This window comes from Atractosteus spatula, chromosome 6, assembly GCF_055471065.1.
Source record: "Atractosteus spatula isolate fAtrSpa1 chromosome 6, fAtrSpa1.hap1, whole genome shotgun sequence".
In the NCBI taxonomy this organism is placed as follows: domain Eukaryota; kingdom Metazoa; phylum Chordata; class Actinopteri; order Semionotiformes; family Lepisosteidae; genus Atractosteus; species Atractosteus spatula.
The window spans coordinates 17,835,460-17,860,263 of NC_142711.1; the positions used below are offsets into that span (position 1 = coordinate 17,835,460).

General features: G+C 44.8%; 1 protein-coding gene and 3 non-coding genes across 6 annotated transcripts; 2 read left to right on the top strand and 2 right to left on the bottom strand.

Moving 5' to 3' along the window:
* Positions 1 to 336: 336 nt before the first annotated feature.
* Positions 337 to 408, bottom strand: trnaq-uug (transfer RNA glutamine (anticodon UUG)). The gene has a single exon. It is a non-coding gene; the product is annotated as a tRNA-Gln (tRNA).
* Positions 409 to 4,371: 3,963 nt separating this feature from the next.
* Positions 4,372 to 19,134, bottom strand: LOC148832347 (butyrophilin subfamily 1 member A1-like). Of its 3 annotated transcripts, none has more exons than XM_088919171.1 (12): positions 19,045 to 19,134; positions 16,867 to 16,969; positions 15,542 to 15,880; positions 14,729 to 15,019; positions 13,453 to 13,563; positions 12,817 to 12,846; positions 12,372 to 12,398; positions 11,332 to 11,358; positions 11,215 to 11,241; positions 9,936 to 10,490; positions 9,181 to 9,207; positions 4,372 to 5,118 (listed from the first exon to the last, which is right to left on the bottom strand). In XM_088919171.1, the coding sequence occupies exons 2-12, from the start codon at positions 16,931 to 16,933 to the stop codon at positions 4,535 to 4,537; spliced, it is 2,085 nt and encodes a 694-aa protein (XP_088775297.1). In that variant the 5' UTR covers positions 16,934 to 16,969; positions 19,045 to 19,134; the 3' UTR covers positions 4,372 to 4,534. The 3 variants fall into 3 exon arrangements, with proteins under 3 accessions (XP_088775297.1, XP_088775296.1, XP_088775298.1); XM_088919170.1 differs by lacking the exon at positions 4,372 to 5,118 and adding an exon at positions 6,617 to 7,941; XM_088919172.1 differs by lacking the exons at positions 4,372 to 5,118; positions 13,453 to 13,563 and adding an exon at positions 6,617 to 7,941.
* A 1,906-nt stretch (positions 19,135 to 21,040) lies between these two features.
* Positions 21,041 to 21,111, top strand: trnag-ccc (transfer RNA glycine (anticodon CCC)). Its single transcript has one exon. It is a non-coding gene; the product is annotated as a tRNA-Gly (tRNA).
* Positions 21,112 to 22,214: 1,103 nt separating this feature from the next.
* trnar-acg (transfer RNA arginine (anticodon ACG)) lies at positions 22,215 to 22,287 on the top strand. The gene has a single exon. It is a non-coding gene; the product is annotated as a tRNA-Arg (tRNA).
* Positions 22,288 to 24,804: the final 2,517 nt, after the last annotated feature.

Here is a 24,804-nt window from a genome sequence, read left to right on the forward strand (position 1 = left end):
ACAGCAGGGTGCGCTGTGATTGAGCAAAAACTCTCAAGAATGAACATCTTCCTTACTCTGCTTTTCTCTTTCAGTAGGACAGCAGACCGTGTTGGGTGAGAAGATCACAGAAATTAAAAAAAAAAGCTTCTTTCATCAAGCAAAGTACCTGAACTTGACTCTGGAATAATAAAAGCACACCTGTAATGAAGCAATGAAACCTCAAATCAGGAGAGTTTCCTACATAAATTCAAGAAGTGATCGATTTTAACTTAACGCTACATTGAAGGTTTCATTGCTACACTTAATATTAACAAAACGCTCAACCGACAAAGAAGTAAGAAAGATACACCGCTGAGGTTCCACCGAGATTTGAACTCAGATCACTGGATTCAAAGTCCAGAGTGCTAACCATTACACCACGGAACCAATGAGCAAAAAGGTTCCTAAAATCTGAAAACGTAAATAAAACACGGAAAAATAATCCCACAAGCCTTCAAGTATCAAGACGTCTCGCTGTGCAAAAAAGTATTTGTATCAAATACTAGTGAAAGTTATTTTCACTTTCTTACACACAGCAGCTCTCAGTGTTGCTGCTGTCACTACACAGACTGTAAAAGCGTGTCGATCGCTCTCTGTGTCCTATTAAGACCACCGGCGCGAATCCCAGTTATCGTTGTCTTCTCTTCACACACAGTGAGAGAGCTGACTGTCTCCCTGGTGGTATTGTGGTTAGGATTCGGCGCGCTCACTGCTGCGGCCTGGGTTCGATTCCCGGTCAAGGAAGAGTCCCCTTTTCCCTCCTGACACAGATACGTACTGTACTTGAACCATGTCTGTTAACTATCACCACAAAATAACCTTCGAGCTGCAGATACTCCGCTCCTACGCTTTGAGTCATTTGTGAGTGGAAAGAGCACTCACGTAGTCAACTTGGTTACACGTGTTTTCTACATTTTGTGTTTTAAAATAACGTCTCTTTAAACCAAAGTGTTTATGTGTCGAGCTGAAATTATGCTTGATTACGAAATCAAAGAAAAACCGCTTTCTTCCAAAATATCACACCGTTTTCACATCTTCCAGACTGCTTCTCTCTTCTAGTAGTGAAGCAGACCAGAGAGTCAGATTGTAACTTCTCTCATCAAGCAAAGCACCTGAAGACCCTAAAATAGTAGAAACACACGTGTAATAAAGCAAACAAAGCAGAAAATAGGATGAGAATTTCGAAATCAAGTTCAAGAGCTCATCATTGTTAACCTAAAATTATATTTACGGTCTCATCTACACTTGTAAGATTAACAAGCTTAAGCTCGCCTCATTAAGAAAAAGTATTGGAATTACAGGGCGGTATTGGAATTAACTCACGAAATGTTTGTCTCCAGCCACTCGCTGTAAAGGGTTGCAATTTCTCTTAAGAGTGTTCCCATACTACTACAAGAATTTCGAGTACCCGTGAAGTCAAATGACAGAGAAACGCTTGAAACAAGACTGCAGAAACGAGTTAAAAACCTGACGTCGAAGTGAGATTGAAATTACCAGGAACACCGCACGAATTTAGGCTGAACATGTGAGAAAAAAAGCACCAGCTGTCCCTTTGATAGCTCAGTTGGTAGCGCAGAGGACTGTAGTGGGAACTGCTGGGAATCCTTAGGTTGCTGGTTCGAATCTGGCTCAATGGAAGGTGTTGTTCTCCTTAACAATCTCTTGAAAATTAAAAATAGTGCCTCTCAGAGGTTGGTCGAAAGCTTAATAAAGGCTGAAGTAAAAGCTCCCGGTGTTGGTTGTCTTCAAGTGTGATCGTCCTGTTCTTACAGATAAAGTATCCAGTGTGTCGACTCCCCCTGATAGAGTGGCTGATAATCACAGATTCCTATTAAGACCACCGCAGATGTGTGACACACATTGTGGGCAGTTTTGTTTTCACGTTGCGATCCAAAGAGCCTCAAATGCCCAGTCCGACAGTAACCGAACCGGAATGAGCTCATACTCGCTCCATGTGCTGAAACAGACTTAGCGCTTCCCCGAGCACCGTCTAGAGCTGCTGGATAGGGCTCTGCGTCCTACTGCTGCTGTCAGCCAGCAGTGACTGACAAAACAATTACCACTGGTGCGCTTTTAACCTTCTGGCCACAACCGGCGAGACTACAGGAGGCACGGGATGGAGACACCCGCTGGTCCACCTTCTGTAAGTTTCACACTCGCGAGACATGTCTTTCTGAAAGACCTGTTAACAACCAGATACAGGCCGAAAAAGACTTAAGCTTCACCATTTCTTTTCATAAATCAATTGAGATATTCGATTTTTTTTCCTTTCTACATTACTTTATTATGTCGGTCTAAAAATCACTGTGGCCCAGGAGTGCAAAACACAAAAACAAGAATGAGTGCACAAAAACGGTAACACAACAAAGAGTGCAGAAAGAAAAAAACTGTAACACGGTAAATATATATAATGTTTTTATTTGGGCACCGGTTATTGTTTGTGCACTCTTTGTTTTTTGGTGAACTCTTTTTAGTTTGTGTTGTGCTGCTATTTGTTTGTGCACTCAGTTTTGTTTTTGTGTTTTGCACTTCTGGGCCATAAAAAAGAGCCCCTCAGCGTCTTTCGGTGAAGTGTGCAAACTTAAGCCACAAACTGGCACAGCAACATTTGCTTTCCAAAGGTTTCAAAATGTGTCCGATTTCATTTTGTTCATCTTCAGTGTCCAGTGAGGCTGTAAAGGGAGAAAGGGAGACTCTTCCCTCACCAGGAATTGAACCCAGGCCACAACAGTGAGAGCACCAAATCCTAACCACTAGACCACCAGGAAGACAGTCAACTTTCACAAGTAAACTTAGTTCTCTTCAGGAGCTCACATGCTGCTGATTATATTTGCGTGTAAAACAGATTTTCTTCTTGTATTTAGATACAAAGACTCGAGTTCAACGGTCCTTGTGTGCGTCTCGGGTGAGTCCGTTTCTAACAAAACTCTTCAGTGTTTTAGTTTTTAATGGGATGGAAGCACCGTATCGGACTAACAGAAATAATCCAGTTAAACCGCAGTGAAGTGCTCTTCCACATGACTGCTTGAGCGCTCTTTCCTCTCACAAATGACCCAGAGCGCAGGAGCAAAGTATCTGGAGCCCGATGGTTAGTGATCGGTGATTGTTAAGGGGGAGTGCGGGCAAGTCTGTGAGACTGAAAGTGGACGGAACTGTTCGCAGGGCTTAGGTGGTTGGTTCCATGGTGTAATGGCTAGCCCCCTGGACTCTGAATCCAGTGATCTAAGTCTCAATCTTGGTAGAACCTGCCCTATTCACCCTTCTTACTATTTTATTGGTGAGTGTTTTGTTAATCATATTTGTATAAATGAAACCTTTAATACTATCATAAGGTTAGAATCGATCACTTCATGAAATGAAGTACAAAATTCTCCTCTTGATTTCAGCTTTCTTTGCTTTATTACAGGTGCGTTTTTATGATTCCAGAGTCAAGTTCAGGTGCTTTACTTGCTGAAGGAAGGTCTCTTCTCTTCCATTTCAATTGTATTAAGCTGTATTTTACTTGTTGCAGAGGACAGTAATGTCAGAACCCCCCCTTCAGACAAGCAACAACTGCAAGTAGCTGCAGGTAAGGCTTTGCAAAGCATCTCAAAGGAACTCATTAAGTGTCAAAATGAAGAGATTTTGTTGGGGTCGCAGTCTTGAAACAGTATTGCATGTAAGGGGTATGTGATGAAAATACTAACTTTACGCTCAATAAATTTACTTTTAGTTGTCCCAAAAAGTAAGATGAGCTGAACCTGGGGAGTTCAACACAAAAGCATTTTGTTCTTACACGGTTTAACATGCACGTGCAAACACATCCACAAATCAAAGTTGACATTCTGTACTTTATCATTTGGCCTTTTGCATATTTCAATAGTACTCAACAGAACTGACAAATTTCACATCTTTGTCCCAGTGCTAAGCTTTTCACTGCATATATTCTTACAAAGTTCTGTACACCTTGCAAAAACAGAAATCCAAGGAAACAATCACAAATATGAAATGAAACACAAATACAAACAGATTACATGCTAAACAGCTTGAGATTTCAAGACATCAACTAAATTCCACAGAAGGACCAAAGGTGAGTACTTTACAGATTTGTAATGTCAAATCAGACCTGACCCCAATTGAAAGTGAAATTACTCGCAACAACTATTATTCAAGTTAGTACAGGTGTAATAAGAAATCACTCTGGGGTGCAGCCACAGGGGAAATTGGACACAGACACTGATAAATGAAGAAGGCTCCACGGCCGAAACGTTGTGTCCTCTTTCTTCTTTTTTTTAGCATGGAATAAACCTATTACTTGTTCCTTTGCAGCCTACGCATGCTGACGCAGCTACCCACCTGAACTGATAAATGTTTACCAGCATTTAGTCAATATTCCTGCTGTTATAATTATCAAACACAATAAACAACAGACATACTACTGCAAACAGAAGACAATCAAATTTCTTTATTTAAGCCTTGGTCAAAGGATGTGGGAAGAGTTCAATATCCCAAGCATGACAGCCTCTGTTTCTGCTCAGCTCAGCAAGGGCCTGCTCTCCTTGCCCTGGCATTCCTCCTGTCTGTGAGAGCTCCTAATATGCACATCAGGGATCACAAGATTGGGGCCTCCTCTCAGGCCTGGGCAGAAGAGGGGATACAGCCTCCCACTGAACCTGTCCTGAAAGCTGAAGATGAGTTTAAACGACTCCAGGTTGTAGAAGGATAAGATTCCTGCATCATAGTCCAACACTACTCCCATTCTCCGTGGGATCTGATTGAAAGGTAAGCTGCTTCGGGGATCTGTCAAAGCCCATAATTCCTGCCCATCTCGGAGCCCCAAGGCCCAAATCCCTTCACTCCGGATCAGTGGGATCCGTCTGGTCCTCTTTACTGATTCCTTGGCCACTCCAATATCCCAGTATTGGAGATCACCCACATCTACCTCCCAGTAGTGTGTCCCTGAGGTGAAGCCCTCTATTGCCAGGACAAAGGGGTACTCCATGAACCTGTATGTATTTACTGAGTGTCTCCGGGTCTCCTCCAAGAAATGAACACATTTCCCATCCAGAGAGACATCGAGGTTAAAGTGAGCAGTTGAGGGGTCTAGTTTCACGTCAACTATAGGAAAGACAGAATGGATACATTGACTGGACACTACAGTACATTCACTCTGCACTGAGAGAGAGGGGTTAATACAGTACAGACACACTGACTGGAAACTATAGTACATTAACACTGCACTGAGAGAGAGGGGGAATTTAGGCTGAACATGTGAGAAAAGAAGCACTGGCTGTCCCTTCGATAGCTCAGTTGGTAGAGCGGAGGACTGTAGAAGCATCTGCTAGAAATCCTTAGATCGCTGGTTTGAATCCGGTTCAAAGGAAGACGTTGTTTTATTGTTCTCTGGAACAATCTCTTGTAAATTAAAAATAGCGCAACTCAGAGGTTGATCGAAAGCTTAATAAAGGCTGAAGCAAAAGCTCCAGGTGTTGGTTGTCCTCAACCGATTTTTACCGATAAAGTATCCAGTGTCTCGTCTCGCCCTGGTAGAGTGGCTTGTAATCACAGACTCAATGAAACAGCTGCAGATGGGTGTAACTGTCGGAGATGCAGCTCAGTGGGTTCAATCCCTGGCACCTCCACTCAGACTTTTGTTAAACGTGATATCTAGGTAAGACACATGCTGTAGGCAGTTGTTTTTTCACATTGCGATCCAAAGAGCCTCAAATGCCCAGTCCGACATTAACCGAACCGGAATGGATTGAGAGCCGGAATGAGCTCATACTCGCTCCCAGTGCTCGCCTCATTAAGAAAAAGTATTGGAATTACGGGGCGGTATTGGAATGAACTCACGAAATGTTTGTCTCCAGCCACTCGCTGTAAACTGTTGCAATTTCTCTTAAGAGTGTTTCCATACTGCTACAAAAATTTCGAGTACCCGTGAAGTCAAATGACAGAGAAACGCTTGAAACAAGACTGCAGAAACGAGTTAAAAACCTGACATCGAACTGAGATTGAAATGACCAGGAATACCGCACGAATTTGGGCTGAATGTGTGAGAAAAGGGGTGCTTTTTAAGTGGGAGTGTGGGCAAGTCTGTGAGACTGAAAGTGGACGGAACTGTTGGCAGGGCTTAGGTGGTCGGTTCCATGGTGTAATGTTTAGCACTCTGGACTCTGACTCCAGTGATTTAAGTCTGAATCTTGGTGGAACCTGCCCTATTCACCCTTCTTACTATTTTATTGGTGAGTGTTTTGTTAATCATATTTGTATAAATGAAACCTTTAATACTATCATAAGGTTAGAATCGATCACTTCATGAAATGAAGTACAAAATTCTCCTCTTGATTTCAGCTTTCTTTGCTTTATTACAGGTGCGTTTTTATGATTCCAGAGTCAAGTTCAGCTGCTTTACTTGCTGAAGGGAGGTCTCTTCTCTTCCATTTCAATCGTATTTAAACTGTATTTTACTTGTTGCAGAGGACAGTAATGTCAGAACCCCCCCTTCAGACAAGCAACAACTGCAAGTAGCTGCAGGTAAGGCTTTGCAAAGCATCTCAAAGGAACTCATTAAGTGTCAAAATGAAGAGATTTTGTTGGGGTCGCAGTCTTGAAACAGTATTGGATGTAAGGGGTATGTGATGAAAATACTAACTTTACGCTTGATTAATTTACTTTAAGTTGTCCCAAAAAGTAAGATGAGCTGAACCTGGGGAGTTCAACACAAAAGCATTGTGTTCTTACACGGTTTAACATGCACGTGCAAACACATCCACAAATCAAAGTTGACATTCTGTACTTTATCATTTGGCCTTTTGCATATTTCAATAGTACTCAACAGAACTGACAAATTTCACATCTTTGTCCCAGTGCTAAGCTTTTCACTGCATATATTCTTACAAAGTTCTGTACACCTTGCAAAAACAGAAATCCAAGGAAACAATCACAAATATGAAATGAAACACAAATACAAACAGATTACATGCTAAACAGCTTGAGATTTCAAGACATCAACTAAATTCCACAGAAGGACCAAAGGTGAGTACTTTACAGATTTGTAATGTCAAATCAGACCTGACCCCAATTGAAAGTGAAATTACTCGCAACAACTATTATTCAAGTTAGTACAGGTGTAATAAGAAATCACTCTGGGGTGCAGCCACAGGGGAAATTGGACACAGACACTGATAAATGTTTACCAGCATTTATTCAATATTCCTGCTGTTATAATTATCAAACACAATAAACAACAGACATACTACTGCAAACAGAAGACAATCAAATTTCTTTATTTAAGCCTTGGTCAAAGGATGTGGGAAGAGTTCAATATCCCAAGCATGACAGCCTCTGTTTCTGCTCAGCTCAGCAAGGGCCTGCTCTCCTTGCCCTGGCATTCCTCCTGTCTGTGAGAGCTCCTAACATACACATCAGGGATCTCAAGATTGGGGCCTCCTCTCAGGCCTGGGCAGAAGAGGGGATACAGCCTCCCACTGAACTTGTCCTCAAAGCTGAAGATGAGTTTAAACGACTCCAGGTTGTAGAAGGATAAGATTCCTGCATCATAGTCCAACACTACTCCCATTCTCCGCGGGATCTGATCGAAAGGTAAGCTGCTTCGGGGATCTGTCAAAGCCCAGAATTCCTGCCCATCTCTGAGCCCCAAGGCCCAAATCCCTTCACTCCGGATCAGTGGGACCCGTCTGGTCCTCTCTACTGATTCCTTGGCCACTCCAATATCCCAGTATTGGAGATCACCCACATCTACCTCCCAGTAGTGTGTCCCTGAGGTGAAGCCCTCTGTTGCCAGGACAAAGGGGTACTCCATGAACCTGTATGTATTTACTGAGTGTCTCCGGGTCTCCTCCAAGAAATGAACACGTTTCCCATCCAGAGAGACATCAAGGTTAGAGTGAGCAGTTGAGGGGTCTAGCTTCACGTCAACTATAGGAAAGACAGAATGGATACATTCACTGGACACTACAGTACATTCACTCTGCACTGAGAGAGAGGGGTTAATACAGTCCAGACACACTGACTGGACACTACAGGACATTAACACTGCACTGAGAGAGAGGGGTTAATACAGTACAGACACACTGACTGGACACTACAGTACATTAACACTGCACTGAGAGAGAGGGGTTAATACAGTACAGACACACTGACTGGACACTACAGGACATTAACACTGCACTGAGAGAGAGGGGTTAATACTTTCTTGTCACTGGACATCTTTGTAAATTTGTGATAATTGTATCAGCTGTGGGAACATTGTAAATCATCAGTCATATCAATAAACGTCATGCCGCAGCAGGCAGGAGTAGTGGGACCCAATGCGTAGGAGTCTCCAGTGGAGTTGGGTCAGGAGATGGGAAGGGATTCGAGAGGATAGCTAAACCAAAACAAGAGCCAAGGTTGAGGTCGAGTATGTTAGCAGGGAGCCAAAAACCGCTAAGGACAAAAACGAGAAAAAGGTTGCTTTCAGAAGGCTGTAGTGGAGCAGGTCGGTGAGGTTCCCTTGGCTCTCGTTTTGGTTTAGCTATTAGTACTCCACTGGAGACTGCTACCTTGGGTCCCACTACTCCTGCCTGCTGCGGTGTGACAATAAAGCCATTTGATTTCATTTGAATTGAGTACATTAACACTGCACCAAGAGAGAGACATCATGATAGTACAGGCATCATGACTGCAGCTTACTACCCTTAGTATTTGAACCATTCACTGGCTCATTGCCAGTAATCTTAGACTCTTTTACTGGTCACCAACACTCGTTAAGACAGCCTTTATTAGTATGTTTTATAAGTCACCCTTAATCACCACCTTTTTAAGTTTTGGAACAAAAGTTAACTTAATGATAAATATAACAAGCAACTGCATGACGGGATAAACATTGGTGGTTTGTGGCTTAAAGTCATGATTATTTCCAAGTAATCTTTAAAATACTACATTTAAAAGATCTCCCGCTTAATAGACCACAATTAAAATGTTCTGAGTCTTTAGAAAGTGGAGGGCACCTAAGGGTTCTTCAGTCCTGTTGGGATCTTCATGGCCTGACCCCCAGGACCAGGACTGACGTCCCATGAATTACATAACGACAGGGTACAAACTGAAGGACATTGTAACAGTGTGGCCCTGCTCACCTGAGTGGGCCTGACAGGGAGAAGAAACACATTTACTCACCTAGATCTTCACGAAGTGCACTGAGTGCTAAGAAGAAGTTGAAAATGAGAAAGTTAGAATACGTTAGCGTTTCAATGTGTTAAAAACATTTTCGCATTCACTGCTATGATTAATGTTATTTGTGTTGTTACAGTCCGTGGTTGGAGTGTTATTTTTTTTTCTAATTGCGCTCTCCTCTTTTCCCAGGTGTTGCCAATTAATGAATTAAGTAGCTGAGGTGGGAGCATTTAAAAGGCAGCCCTGAGAGATCGGATATGAGGAACGGAGATAGTGGAGGTGTGTGTGGTTTTTGGGATGGGGAAAGACGTGTTGCATGTTTCTTTTTGTTTTGGTTTTGGTTTAGTTCGTTAGTGTAGATAGGTATAGAATGCAGAAGACTTTTTTTTGGTACGGCCTTATTGTTTAGGCACTTTTTTTCCCTGGTTCTAGTCTATCTAGTTTATTTTTCTTTTATAATCAGTTAGCTTTGCTTGGGTTTTTTTTTACTTTCCCCTCCCTATTTGAATATGAACATTGACTTCTGGTTCCCTGGATTTGAGATGATAATAAAATTGGTTTGTTTTCTCAGGGGAGTCAGATCTCTCGGGTGTTCTGTTGATGTTGAGGCTTTTGGTCAAACCCTAGACATATTTTTAAGGTCGAAACAGTCTCAGCAATGGAACGAATTCTCTTTGATTTTCCTTCATCCCGTGTTGTTTCTACTGCTGTGTCAGTATTAATATTAATAACGGCACCTTGTTCCCTCTGGACCTCACCTTCTTGTGTCAGGGTAGTCTGGACAGTGGCAGCACCTCCCAGCTTACAGATGACCAGGTCAGCAGGATCGTGGCCTGGACAGAACACTGGGTACAGGGTCCCACAAAATTTCTCCTCAAACTTGAAAATCAGATTCCTGTTCTCCACATTGTAGAAGGACAGCACCCCCCTCTCATGGTCCAGGAACACTCCCATTCTCCTGGGGATTTCCTCCGGTGGGATTCTGGTCCGGGGATCTGTCAGCGCCCACAACTCATTGCGGTCCCGGAGACCCAGGGCAAAGAGCCCCTCTCTCGGGGTTAGCGGGACCCTTCTGTTTCTGGGGAAGGATTCCTGAGCCACCCCCACGTCCCAGTACGGCTTCTCCCCCAGCTCCACCTCCCAGTAGTGTCGTCCAGCTGGGAAGCCCTCCATGCCCGCGACGAAGGGGTGCGCTGTGAACCGGGTCTCGCTCGGGGGCAGCTTCCTCCTGGCCTCCCAGCCCCGCACCTTCCACCCCTGTCCCCTGATTGAGAGGCCGGGATGGGCGGTATCTGGGTCGAGCCTCACGTCCACTGTGATTGTGACAGGGGAAGAACCGAGTAGAATCACCATCGCTGTTTCCTGCCAGGGCTCACTGCTCCTAACAATTCATCATGGCTTCTATTGCTTACTACTTGCAGTACCTGGGACCTATACTGCTGTTTTTACTGATTGCTCTCCAGCTGGCACGGCGGCTATTGATCCTGGTACCAAAGCCAATTCAGAAACTGATACTATCAGTCTCTGAGGCCCTACAACAGCCTGTGTAGCTTCTAATACTGCTGCTTCTATATCACTGCTCTATTTAGCAGACAAGGAGGAGGAAAAGACAAAGGGTGTAAGTACTGGAGTAATCACTGCTGCAAGTATTACTGCTCATGCTAGTTGACCAATTACTGTACATTGCACATCTGCAGTTCGTGTTGGCATTATTACTTCTGATGTTACCGCTGCTATCAGTGGAAATACTACAAGTGATGTTGTCATTACTGCTCCTACTACTGTTACTGCTTTTCCTTCTTCATATTTATTTTTATTGTTATCAGTTGAGAAGATATGCCCACCCACATGGCATAACCCTGCCTCAAACCCACGATCACAGGACTCAACATGCAGTGCTATTGTTTGAACGACAGCTATTATAATAGCAGTGCTGCTAATTACACTATGGCATTAGTGCTCTACTCTGAGTGTGACGTGTGACACAGCTGCCACTACTAAAAAACACAGTGAAGAAATCAACTCTTCCTGTCTTACCAGCACAATCCCGGATGGCTGACCATTCTAAACAAAGAAAGAAAATGTAACAATTAAACAGGAACAGAGAACAGTCAGTGTTTTTTTTAATAACTGGATAAAAAGGACTCAACTCACCTGTCTTTGGGATCAGTTTACCAGCATCTAGGGACCAACACACACAAACCCAGACATAAAAAAGAAGAATGAATAAAGGGTCTTCATTACGAATACAAAACCTCATTGTCAAAAGCAAGAGCACAGACATGGAGATTTTGACCCCATAATCAGGATGCTTGACTGCTCTGTGTTAAGTCACATCATGGCTGTGACTAACAGTATTTAACTTGTTCGTTAACACTCCTGTCTGTGTAACATGGATCAGTGCACCAATACAGAAGTAAAACCACACAACTCTGAAATCTAGACAGTGTAAAACTCTGACTAGAGAGGGGACTTGTGTGGCTCTGGGCCTACTTGTACTTCAATCCCTGTCAGTAGTGTATATCACAATCCACCCTGCCACTGTTGGGATCCAATCACTATCACTAGTGTATATCACAATCCACCCTGCTCCTGCTGGGATTCAATCACTATCACTAGTGTATATCACAATCCACCCTGCCAATGTTGGGATCCAATCACTATCACTAGTGTATATCACAATCCACCCTGCTCCTGCTGGGATTCAATCACTATCACTAGTGCATATCACAATCCATTCTGCTTCCGCTATGATTCAATCACTGTCACTAATGAGCCCAGAGCAATCACAATCACAAACTTCAAAGACACTGACCAGGTTATCCTTGAGGATTTCTTCAGAATCAACAGTGAAAGAACTTCTAGTGGACAAGTAGACACCATGAGGAAGGTATTAGGAGTGTGCAAGACCACATATTTTACTCTTTCAAGAAACAGCTGGATAGTATCATGAGCCAAATGAATGTAGTACAATGAAAACAGCAGTGCACAGTGACTGGCACTGCTGTCTCTGGTGTGGAGACAAGCAACATACTGTAAATCCATATGGAGGTTTTACTCAGAACCTACTGTACTAGACTGAAAATGTAATAGTCCAATATAGCTGGTGGGCATTCCCAGACTGATGAGGAAAAAGAAATAAGAGGAGAGTACATGGACATCCTGCCACTGCCAGGATCAGGGTAGGAACTTACCAAACTCCTCACGCAGCCACAGGCATTCTGCAAACACAGAGAACACTCTTTATTAGGATCTTACTGCCACTGCTACAATTCCTCTTAATGTTACTACTGCAATTACTTCAAATACTGCACCTGTTACTACTGTTCCTACTACTGGTACCACTACTAATACTGCTAATATTAGTTACTACTGTTCCTACTACTGTTACTAATACTAATACTGCTAATACTGCGACTGTTACTACTGTTCCTACTACTGTCACTACTGCTAATACTGTCAATACTGCACCTGTTACTACTGTTAACACTACTAACATGGATAATCCTGAATCTGTTACTAGTATTCCTATTACAGTTAACACTACTCATACTGAGAATACTGCAGCTGTTACTACTATTCCTGTTCCTTCTATTACTCCGACTGTATAACAAGTTGAGAGTGATGTAAGAGTCTTACCATCACGGGCTTCCTTTCTTTTGCGACGTTCTGAGAAGAAGGTAAACAATAGTCAAGTTCTTTCATTCTCAACAATACACACATGATTCACAAAGAGATTTGTTCATGCAGGAAGTGGAGGGGGCAGTTCTATGCACTCTTGAAATGCATTCAGTATGACAGAGTCAAGCCAAGAGGGGATATCTCCAACTTACAGCACTTTTTTACACATCAGCTGTAGCACTGAACTGTACTTAATAGTATCTCATACTGTTAAAGCTGGTGTTCCTATATGAAGAATAGCATGCTGTATTAGAGTGAAGTGAGTGACAAGCTACACATAATGGACAGATCTGGACACCTCTGTGTTCACAGGATGTGCAGCTGTCTCACTTATTTTGAAACAAGCAAATAAATTACAGCTAAATTCTACAAATACCTCCACCACCGTGAGGATGGTCAATGGGTGGTAGATACAGTGGTGGCCATAACAGTACCACGATGTTGGCTTGCGTGAGCAGTCGCAGAGCCTGGTGCATTTTGTGCTGCACTGATCCCATGTCCTGTACATCACTCATTCGCTGGTCTGCCACGGTCGGGTCTGCTCAACGCAGAGTCCACACTCTCCCTAGCAGGGCGAGCAGGTGGGCCACTCACCCTCCCGACTCATCCAGAGCAGCCCGCCGCCCAGGCCGACTGCAGCCACGAGCAGGAGTGCCAGCAGGGCCACCGCCACTCTCCAGGGCAGCAGGACGGGGAACACGGCTCCTGGAGGAAGACGAGCACCGTCAGGACCTCACTCACCCACAGCACCCAGATAGGAGGAATACTCAGGCTGCACTGCTGCCGTTACAGGAGTACAACAGGGATCTGTGCTGGTTCACCACTCTTCCTAATTTATATCGTGATCTTGATCCTGGAATAGTTCGCAAAGTATTCTTTTCTATAAACTATTGCAGATCACAGGGAAGGTTACAAACGAACGTCCATTCAGTCATTAGTAGTCAATTGGTCTGAGGACCTCATCTAGACATTTCTTGAAAGAAGTTAGGGTATTGGCTTCAATACCATAGCTGGGCAGCTTGTTCCACACACCCACTATTTTTTGTGTAAAGAGGTGCCTCCTCTTCTACATTTTTTATGTATTTCCACAAAGTTCTCACTTGTATCATCTGGCTCATGTTTTAGTCGTGTTAGAGTCTTTGAGGATTTTAAATACTTGTATCAGGTCCCCTTATAGCCTTCTCTGTTCAACAGTAAAGAGATTCAGTCCCTCCATCATGTCTGTGAGGGACATTTCTTTAAGCACCAGAACGTATGGGGTTGACCTTTATTAAATTGTTTGCTTTTAAATACATATTCTAACATTTTGTTTGTCTTCATAATTGCTTCCTTACGTTGTCTGGGAGATGTAAAAGATGGCACAAATACGTCAGTTTCTAATGTAGCCTCTTCTGTCTCAGTGTTTCCCATTTTGTATTTGTAGCTCATGTTTTTGCTACCTGCATGTTAACACTTGGAGGGTGTCTACATTAAACATTGCATGCTTAGCTAAATATTTTAGAATTTAAACTTTACCTGACATTCAGGAAGGATGATGACAATGAAGCCTTTTGCCCAAACTGTTCTAAATCATAATCAGCCCCAATGATATTTCTCCAACCTATATATAAAAGACACCCCTTTACAATCACCTCATTCCTCCCTCCTCCCTCCTCCACCTCATTCTTCAGGGGGGTCCCAGTCTCCTCGCGCTGTGGCCAGCAGACAGGCCCTCAGCCAAGCGGGACAGGACAAAACCTCAAAATATTCCATCTACACCTTGCTGTTCTGAGTGGATCATCAGCACTGAGCTGTCATCAGTACTACAATTGTGACAGTGTGTCAGTGTGCTTCAGTGGTAACTTTGTTTTAGTGTGTACAAGACGACGACCTGTGAACAGTATCTCGGAGTGATCCGATGCGCCGGTGTGCTCCAGGAAGAGAGTGCACCTCACACTCTGCCTATCCTTCTGTCTGGGAAACTGCAGGTGGCTGGAGACGCTGTACAGGCCCTGCTCATCCTGGGCGGTTTCTGTCTCAGCACTGAATGTCCAGTCCTGCCTGTGCGGATCGCTCCAGGAGAGTTGCGGGAGGGGGTACCATCCGCTCACCGAGCAGTCAAGAGAAAAGCTCCAGCTGTCTGGGGGCTCTGTCAGAGAGATCACTGGGTGCGAGCCTACGGCTGGGAGAGAGAGGAGGCAAGCAGAGAAGATCAGGAAACCCTGCCTTCTGCATATTTGTTTGTGATGGTACTAGCCTTCGTGTGTCTGTCTTCTCTGTCTCTGCCTGGGTCTGCTCACCTGTTCCTGTCCGTCTGCCCTTTGCTGGTCACCTGTCTGCCATTCTCTTAAGTTACTCACTTCAAAATTAAGTTAAATTCGAAGGGCTTTATTGGCATGACTGATGAGTTACAGTGTTGCCACAGCAGATACAATTAACAGTACATTCACAGCAATTTCCAGTACAAGGTTGTAGAGTCAGTCTCAAAACAGTATTAACCCCTCTCTCTCAGTGCAGTGTTAATGTCCTGTAGTGTCCAGTCAGTGTGTCTGTACTGTATTAACCCCCTCTCTCTCAGTGCAGTGTTAATGTACTGTAGTGTCCAGTCAGTGTGTCTGTACTGTATTAAACCCTCTTTCTCAGTGCAGTGTTAATGTACTAAAGTGTCCACTAAGTGTGTCTGGACTGTATTAACCTCTCTCACCTCTCACTTTTAGCACCAGGTTCTCTTGGCTGTAGTAGGAGCTGGTCCTGACAAAGCAGACATATGTTCCCTCGTCAGAGACGTGCACCCTGGTGATCTTCAGAGACACGTTGCCCACTGTCAGCCCCTCTCCTCCATGTGACAGAGTCGCTCGGCCCCCCAGCCCACCACTCTCCACCCCCTTTTTCACCATGATGACGGTGGAGTCGCTCTCAACCCTGGACCAGCGCACCTGGGCACTGCTGATATCTTGGGAGGGGGCCAGCTGGCAAGGCAGGATCACGTCGGTGCCAACGATGGTGTCCACTGGGTCAGAGGGCACGAGGAGGGAGAACTGCCCTGATGGAGACAGGAAGTTCAGACTCACTGAGCCTTTTACAGCAGGGCAATCAGACTGTGCCAGGAGACAAAGGGGTTAATAAGAAAGGTCATGAAGACATCATCTGTCACCGATGTCAGGTGTCCACACTGCATGGGGCAGAGAACTGTGTGGCTGACCATGACCATGGGACACAGGAAAATGCTGGACTTTGTCAGAGGACCCTATAAGAGGACCCGATCCAAGTATTCAAAATGTGAAGGATCCAAGGATCATAATCTGGTAAGCACCTGGTAAGAGGGTGTTAGTAAAGCCAAAAATGATAAATATAACATGGAAAATGCTGAGGTAGTAGAAGCCACTTATGAAAAAGACTTTGGTGTTCATGACGACACATCATTTATATCTTCTATACAGTGTGGGATGCAGTTAAAAAGGCAAGTGAAATGCTGGACCTAAAAAAACATAGATTTTAAATCAAAGAGCTGTGTAAAAATTACATTACAAAGTAATTCTTGTTTATTTTGTGCACAATGTTGGTCAGAATGGTACAGACAAGACTCTGCTGCTCTGGAAGAGAAGAGCAGCCAGATCTGTCCTATGAATTAAAGTAATGTCATGTTTTACACTGACAATTTGTAGGACCTGAATATCTTCAATCCTGTACAGAGAAGACTACGAGGGGATCTGATACAGGTCTTCAAAATTCTCTAAGGCACTGACAAAGGCTACCCAATTTCTTCAGAATTTACAGTTAGACACAAATCAGAGGACAAACTGTCCAAACTGCAGGGAAGTGAATTTAAAGCAGAGGACAGCAGGCCCTTCTTTACTGTAAGGGTGGTGGGAGTGTGGAACAAACTACCCAACCATTTTTTATGATATCTGGACCTCTTTCAAGTAACAAGATCAATTCTCACATCAATTCTCAATCCTCAGATCAAACAACTTACAACTACCAAATGGGCCAGATGTCTCCTGGCGTCTCACGTTCCCACGTCCTTACCAGCCTCAGAGCGAGAGAGCAAGCGGAGACAGAGAATCAACACCATCTGGAGGCGGGGGGGCATCATTCCTTCTGCTACCTGGACAGCACTGGCAGCTCCAGCCTGTGGGAGAACATGATCTCAATGACAGAAGGAGAAACAGCCTTGAAGCAGGAGGACTGTACTACCGTCCAACAGGGGGCTACAGCTAAAGGGCTGCAGACGTTACAATAAGGGCTGAAGTAGCAGTACAACAGAATACAAAAGAACAGGTAAAGGTTTATTCCACGTTAAAAAGAGAAGAAAAGAAACACAACATTTCGGCTGTGGAGCCTTCCACGAGCATCAAATAACAGTATAATTGAATATTCCCATAGGAATACAGCACTGTAGGTGAAGCAGAGTGTGGGAGGACAGGCTATTGTAAAAGTACAGGGAAGCATTTAAGCTCCAATATGGCAACAATATAGTATGGAAAGAATACTGCGCGACTGTGGTATCGGGAAATTCGAAGCACCTCACATTTCTTGTGCGGAGTGAGCTCCAGGAAAACAGAGGTTTACACGCTGACGGCGGGCAGCAGCCACAGCAGACCCACAGCCAGACGCGGCACACAGCAGGCTGGACCGGTGAGGGAGAGCACCGCAAAGGACGGGACCGCCTAGCGGAGTCCGGGCGGATCAGGACTCGAGCAGGCAACAGGGACAGTCCAGGCAGGGAAGCAGGATCAGACGGAAAACAGGGAAGAAGCAGGGACAACTCCGCTGGGAAACGGCCTGCTGGCAATCTGAAGGTGCAGGGCAGGACAGGGAGCGGACGGCAATGCTGGGCTGCTGAGGGGAAGCCGATCGGGACTGCAGCACCCGCCGCTGGCTGGTCTCTCAGTGCATTCAGGTGCTGCTCAGCAGCCGGCACAGGACATACAGGAGAGAACAGCGGGGGCCCACAAGCCCCGCAGCTGCTCCGCAGGACAGACGGAACAGGGAACAGAGGTTCCCCAGCGTGGCCCACATCCACCCTCTGCAGTCAAGGGGCAGAACCTCCGATAGGCAAGCTCTTACTTCTCAGAACATTTCGACATTTCATTACACAAAAGGCAATGTTTGTTTGTACCTAACAGATTCTTTGCATGAAGTGACAGTTCTCTGCGGATGGAAATGGGATTGATAGTGTAACGCTTACAGCCACCATTGCAGGTTGTTCAAGCCGGCTTACCAGCGCGGTGACGTCACCGCCCTTCCCTGTGAATAGCAGGGACCACAGCCGCTGGGCTGACAGGAGATTTCCCTTTGGCTCAAGAGGCTGGGTCCCTGCTGAGTGATGCTGGAGGCCTGGGTTTGAGTCCCCGATGGTGGGGGGCTGACCTTAGGCAGCAGAGGTGAGGGCACATACCCACGTGAACACTGGAGAGTGCTACATTAATGTTAGCATTGATTACATGATTACACTAGCATTGATTACGTGCCACATTGTTTCCTGTTACTTTAGTGTCTAATTTGCTAATTAACAGTACAATTGTTAAGACCTCTACCAAGGCTTGAGGGCATTATACAGGCGACTGTATATTTGACTGAACTGCATTTTTTTTCCAGCGATCATCAGTAAAAGACCGTAAGAAAAATCTCCTAATTCCATAACATCCCATAATTGGTTAATTTAGTATTTAGGAAGACACCCGGCCCTAATAAAGACACCCAGGTCAGTGACTAACCCAGGGGTCCCAGTTCCAGTCCTGGGAGGACTCCCACACCTTCTGGTTTTCCTTCTCAAGTGAGCTCTTTATTTAAACGAGTCCTTATCTACAGTGCTTGGCTACAACCTTTTGGAAGTTTTTGTTTTCTACTTTAAGGTTGAAGATCTTCAGCTATTTCCAAACACGTTAGTCAAAAGGCAAATAGCTCGAATTAATCTTATTTTTAGTCTGTTAAAGGATTTTTTCATTTAATTGAGCGATGAGATGGAACAACAGGTGTGGGCGTCCCCTCCACATTTCTTCAAGTCCCCCTCCTAAACACCGAAAGGCCCTATGGTCTCCGTACTGTCTTAGGGTCGGCAGTAGTTTCGCTTTCGAGCGATCTGTTATTTTCCCCTCGGACCTCATCTGCCAACTCAGCTAGCCAGTAGATAAACGCGTTAAGCCGCTGTAGGAATTGTTAATGCGCTCGCCCCATCAGTGAGCTAAAAGCGACTGTTCTTACTGGGAAAGGACGCTCGCTTCTCGAGAGTTAATTCTTGTCTCTTGTGCTTCTCCCAGGGCCGGTGCGGTCTCAGTATTCAGTATCCCCTGCAAATCAGGATTCTCCCCTTTACAAATGCGCATGTGCGGTGAATATCGCGGTGGGTCGATTTGGTTTCGATTCCGTGTGCAGATGGACTTTGAAATCGACCGATGACTCAGACATAATGACAGCCGGCTCCCGGGGTACATGTCAGATAACACGAATTCATTCAAACGCCATTTCAAATGGCACATTTTCAAAATTCGAATTAATTAAAACATTCAGACGCACGGCTTGATAAAAGTCAAGTGAGAAGTGCTCAGGGAGATATGAACTCACACTCTCCACTGACCATGCAGAAAAGACACCCATCGGAGCCAGAACAACAGATACACCTGTATGACAAACAGCCTATCCCGCCCGCCTCGCCTCGCCAGCCTCTCTAGATGTAATCGACATCAATTACTTTGAGTTAACAATCGATTTCCGAATAAATCACTAACAATAACTAAGGACTTTCTTGTTTCCGAGAGAGAATTATCAGGGATCAGAAAGTTCCTTCGTCGTGCAGGGACGAGAAGGAGCCACGAGACGGCATTAGAGGCGGCCTCACGGGGCACTACCTGAAGTCGGACATACCGCCGCACACGACAGGCCTGTATAGCAGCGATTGGACTAAAGACTGAAGTTAACACTCCTTACCCAACACCAGCCCACTTGGCAGCGCCTGAAACGGCGCGAACTTCCCGTGCGTGGCGCAGGATCTCACACGAGCTCTCAGGGTGATCTTTATCTAACAGAAGCAGAAGGACGAAGGATCTTTTGTAGAGATGTAGTCAACAAAGAAAGCGGCTGCTGGGGTTATGTTTTGAACGAATTACTGCGGTATTATTATTGTTAGCAGAACGGTCTGAATACCCCAAACATGCGAAAGTGTATCGCTCCCTGGTGGTCTAGTGGTAAGGATTCGGTGCTTTCGGTCTGTTTTTCCTCCTTTAAATAATCTTTTTATAGAAGTTTGAACGACACTTTTGTGCATTGAAGCCAGACAGGAGACTGAAGAAGATGCGACTGCTTTTTACTTAAAAGCAGTACATATATAAACTGGCACGAGCCAGGCAGGAGTCGAACCCCGTTTCTGCTTTGTGTTTGTGTTGAGGTCACCAGAAGTAAAAACATCGTGTTTCTTTTCTTTTCAGCATGGGATAAACCTTTACCTGTTCCTTTGCAGCCTAAGCAAGTTGGCGCAGCTACCTACTTGAACCACGTCTCTTAACTATCACCACAAAATAACCTCCAGATACTCCGCTCCTGCGCTCTGGGTCATTTTTGAGTGGAAAGAGCGCTCAAGTAGTCAACTTGGTTACACGTGTTTTCTACATTTTGTGTTTTAAAATAACGTCTCTTTAAACCAAAGTGTTTATGTGTCGAGTTGAAATTACGCTTGATTACGAAATCAAAGAAAAACCGCTTTCTTCCGAAATATCACACCGTTTTCATATCTTCCAGACTGCTTCTCTCTTCTAGTACTAAAGCAGACCAGAGAGTCGGAATGCAACTTCTTTTACTTCTTCTAGTAAAAACACACCTGTAATAAAGCAAACAAAGCAGAAAATAGGATGAGAATTCCGAACTCAAGTTCAAGAGCTCATCATTGTTAACCGAAAGTTATATTTACGGTCTCATCTGCACTTGTAAGATTAACAAAAAGCTCGCCTCATTAAGAAAAAGTAATGGGTTTATTCCATGCTGAAAAGAGAAGAAGGAAAACACAACGAGCCTTCCTCAGGTGTGAGTCTTCTTCAGGTGTGATCATTAAGAAGAATCTGCGCTCAAGTTCGACCGAGATTTGGAATCCTGCTTAACAATCACCGATCAATACCCATCGGGCTCCAGACACTCCGCTCCTGCGCTCTGAGTCATTTGTGAGAGGAAAGAGCGCTCAAGTAGTCGTGTGGAAACTCCCCCTTCAGCTGCGCCAGTGGTGTAGTGGTATCATGCAAGATTCCCATTCTTGCGACCCGGGTTCGATTCCCGGCTGGCGCAAAAATTGTCAAACTAATTTTAGACCGTAAAATAGCAAATTTTGCTATTACAATTTGTGGACTGTTTGTACACCGCAAACATTTCTTTACGATGGTGCATAAGTGCAAAAAACGAACAAAAAACGGCACAACACAAGCTGTATGTTGAAGAGTTCACCAAAAAGAAAGAGTGCACAAACAAAAAAGAGAAAGAAATGTTGTATTCCACACTATTGTACAGTATTTCAATAGATAACACTACGGATTATATCGCAGCAGAAACGCGTATGCTCAACTTTATTTTTAAGATCTGTCCTAGCCCTCCTTACTTTACTCCTAAATTCGTTCTCTTTCTCCCTGACCATACATCATTACATTATGCTGAACATGTGAGAAAAGCTCCACTCTCCGTTCCTTCGATAGCATGTTTTACCATGACATAACCACAACCATCGGGCTCCAAATACTCCGCTCCTGCGCTCCGTGCCATTTGTGAGAGGAAAGAGCGCGGATGTAGTCGCGTGGAAGAGACCTTCACCGCAATTTAACTGGATAATTGCTGTTAGTCCGATACGGTGCTTGCGTCTCACTAAAAACTAAAACACTGAAAAGTTTCGTAAGAAACGGACTCGCCCGAGACGCACAATTGCTTTATGAAGAGAAATGATCAAGCCTATGTCTTTTTCGGGCTGTATCTGGCTGTTAACAGGCCTTTTAGAAAGACATCTATCGCGAGTGTGAAACTTACAGAAGGTGGACATGCGGGTGTCTTCATTCCGTGCCTGCTGCAGTCTTGCCGGTCTTATTCTTCGTCAAAGTCACTGCTGGCAGGCAGGAGCAGTAGGACGCAGAGCCCTATCCAGCAGCTCTAGACGGTGCTCAGGGAAGCGCTAAGTCTGTTTCAGCACAGGGAGCGAGTATGAGCTCAGTCCGGCTCCCAGCAGCAGGGACGTGCTCTCAATCCATTCCGGCTCAGTTACTGTCGGACTGGGCATTTGAGACTCATGTGATCGCAACGTGGAAAAAAATGCAACACCTGTATCCAAGTTAGAAAAGTTGGAGCGGGGCGATGCCGTACTAGTAGCGGCGCTGAGCTCACTGTGGTGCGGTGCAGCTGTGGCAGCGGGGCCAGTGGCGCAATGGATAACGCGTCTGACTACGGATCAGAAGATTGTAGGTTCGACTCCTGCCTGGCTCGTCTTTCTTTTAAGCACATCGGGCTGCTCATTAGCACATTGCTTTCTGTTCATTGTTGGTAGCTAATATAAGCCGAACGGTAGAGATGCTCAACGTCGGTTGCATGATGTAATGTTTAGCATTTTGGACTCTGAATCCAGCAGTCCGAGTTCGAATCTCGGTAGAACCTGTGTCGAGTACCCTTCTTACTCAGTCCTTTGGTTGTTTTGTTAATCTTACCTTAAAGACCTTAAGAAAAATCTCTTATTTCTACAATATATTGGGTATTATATTGAGTATTTAGGAAGACACCCGTCCCTAATAGACACCCGGGTCACTGACTGACTATAGATATTTCTATAAATAACGCAGTACAACGACATGAAATCGCGTGATTGCTCCCTGAAGTCCCTTCAAGGTTTTCATGAAGAAGAAATCCTGTGTATTGTAACGCATATGGCCGACAGGTACTGTGTAAGAGCCGGTTTACCACAGCGGTGACGTCGCCGCCCTTCCCTGTGATAGCAGGACTACAGCTACCGGGCTGTAAAGGGATCTCTCTTTAGCTCACCGGGCTGGGTCCTTGTTGAGTGACGCGAGAGTCCCGGGTTTGAGCCCCCGACGGTGGGGGGCCGACCTAATACAGCAAGGGCGCCCACCTGAACCCCGTTGCGTTGCAGTATGTTAGGTGTTAGTTGTCCTCAAGTGTCATCGTCCCGTTTTTACCGATCAAGTATCCAGTGTGCCGACTCGCCCTGACAGAGAACTGCAGTCAGTAAATGAGAATAACAGAGTCAATAAAACAGCCGTGCACCAAAAAGTTTGTCGGGGGTGTAGCTCAGTGGGAGAGCGCATGCTTTGCATGTCTGAGGCCCCCGGCTCAATCCCCGGTATCTCCAGTAAGACTTTTGTTAAATGTGATATCTACTCTTCCTACACTAGGTAAGACACGTTGTGGGCAGTTGTTTTTCACGTTGCGATCCAAAGAGCCTCAAAAGCCCAGTCTGACAGTAACCGAGCCGGAATGAGCTCATACTCGCTCCCTGTGCTGAAACAGACTTAGCGCTTCCCCGCTGGTCCACCTTCTGTAAATTTAACAATAAGCAGTAGCCTGATTCTTTAATCAATCAATTGACATGTGAAATCTGTTGGGTTTTTTTTCGTTTCTACATTGCTTAATTATTTTGGTGAAAGTCCACCATAGAGTCTTGCGATAACCTACTTCGTAATCAATAGGATTAAAATAAGATTTTACGTTGCTTTGTGAAGGTTTAAAAAAAAGCATCGCTTTTATGTGCGAGCCGGGAATCTTGCATGATACCACTACACCACCTGCGCACCTGAAAGGTGTGTTTCCACGCAACTACTTGAGCGCTCTTTCCTCTCACAAATGACCCGGAGCGCAGGAGCGGAGTATCTGGAGCCCGATGGTTACTGATCGGTGATTGTTAAGCGGGAGTGCGGACGTGTCTGTGAGACTGAAAGCGGACGGAACCGTTTGTAGGGCTCAGATGCACAGCGGCTACAACAGAGCATCGACATCACACAGACATCAAAGTCTCACACAGGCAGGTTGAACACGCAGAACATCCGATTAGGTATTTTTCAGGAACTTTCAAGGTCTAGTGGTTCCATAGTGTAATGGGTAGCACTCTAGACAATGAATCCAGCGATCCGAGTTCAAATCTCGGTGGAACCTGCACGGGGTATCTTTCTTACTTCTTCATCAGGTGAGTGTTTTGTTAATCTTAAGTGTAACAGTGAAACCTTTAATGTAGCGTTAAGTTAAAGCCCATCAGTTCTTGAACGTATGTACGAAACTCTCTTGATTTGGGCTTTCATTGCTTTAATACAGGTGTGCTTTTATGATTCCAGAGTCAAGTTCAGGTACTTTGCTTGATGAAAGAAGCTTTTTTTTATTAACTGTGATCTGCTCACCCAACACGGTCTGCTGTCCTACTGAAAGAGAGAAGCAGAGTAAGGCAGAGTTCATTCTTGATAGTTTTTGCTCAATCACAGCGCACCCTGCTGTCAAGATTCTGGCTGAGAGTTTAGCCAATCACGTGCAAGTCAGTCAATTCAATCCAGTTTAAGGTGCTTTGTTGGCAAGACCAATGAATAAATCAGCGTTGTCAAAGTAAAACAAATACAGTTAACATAAAAAATCCAAAGACATTCACATCTTAATATAGACATAAGACATTTACATATAAACATATGCAGCATTTTTGGGAGACAGGCTCACTGTTCCTCAGGCTGTGACAGGAGATCACATACTGGGCTGCCAGTTCACCTGAGTTCCCTCCTCCCTCTCCCAGTAAGATTGGGACTTGTTGTGATTCTGGCAGGTGTGGGAATTCTGGGATTAGATTTGTAAATTTGGGCAGGAATGTTTGTCTAATCCTAGAATATTTGTCACAGTGCAGCAGGAAGTGCATCTCTGTCTCTGTTTCTCCCTGCTGGTAGTGGGAGCACAGCCTGTCCTCTCTGGACAGTCAGGTCTGTCTGTGTCCAGATTCAATGGCCAGGCTGTGGTCAC

Excerpts from the sequence above, each read along its gene's own strand:
- LOC148832347 (XM_088919171.1), bottom strand. The coding sequence starts at position 16,933 with ATGATGCCCCCCCGCCTCCAGATGGTGTTGATTCTCTGTCTCCGCTTG. Across the intron at positions 15,881-16,866 it reads GCTCTCTCGCTCTGAGGCTG|GGCAGTTCTCCCTCCTCGTG; the intron begins GTAAGGACGTGG and ends TGTCTCCATCAG. Across the intron at positions 10,491-11,214 it reads AGCCATCCGGGATTGTGCTG|TGGACGTGAGGCTCGACCCA; the intron begins GTAAGACAGGAA and ends TCACAATCACAG.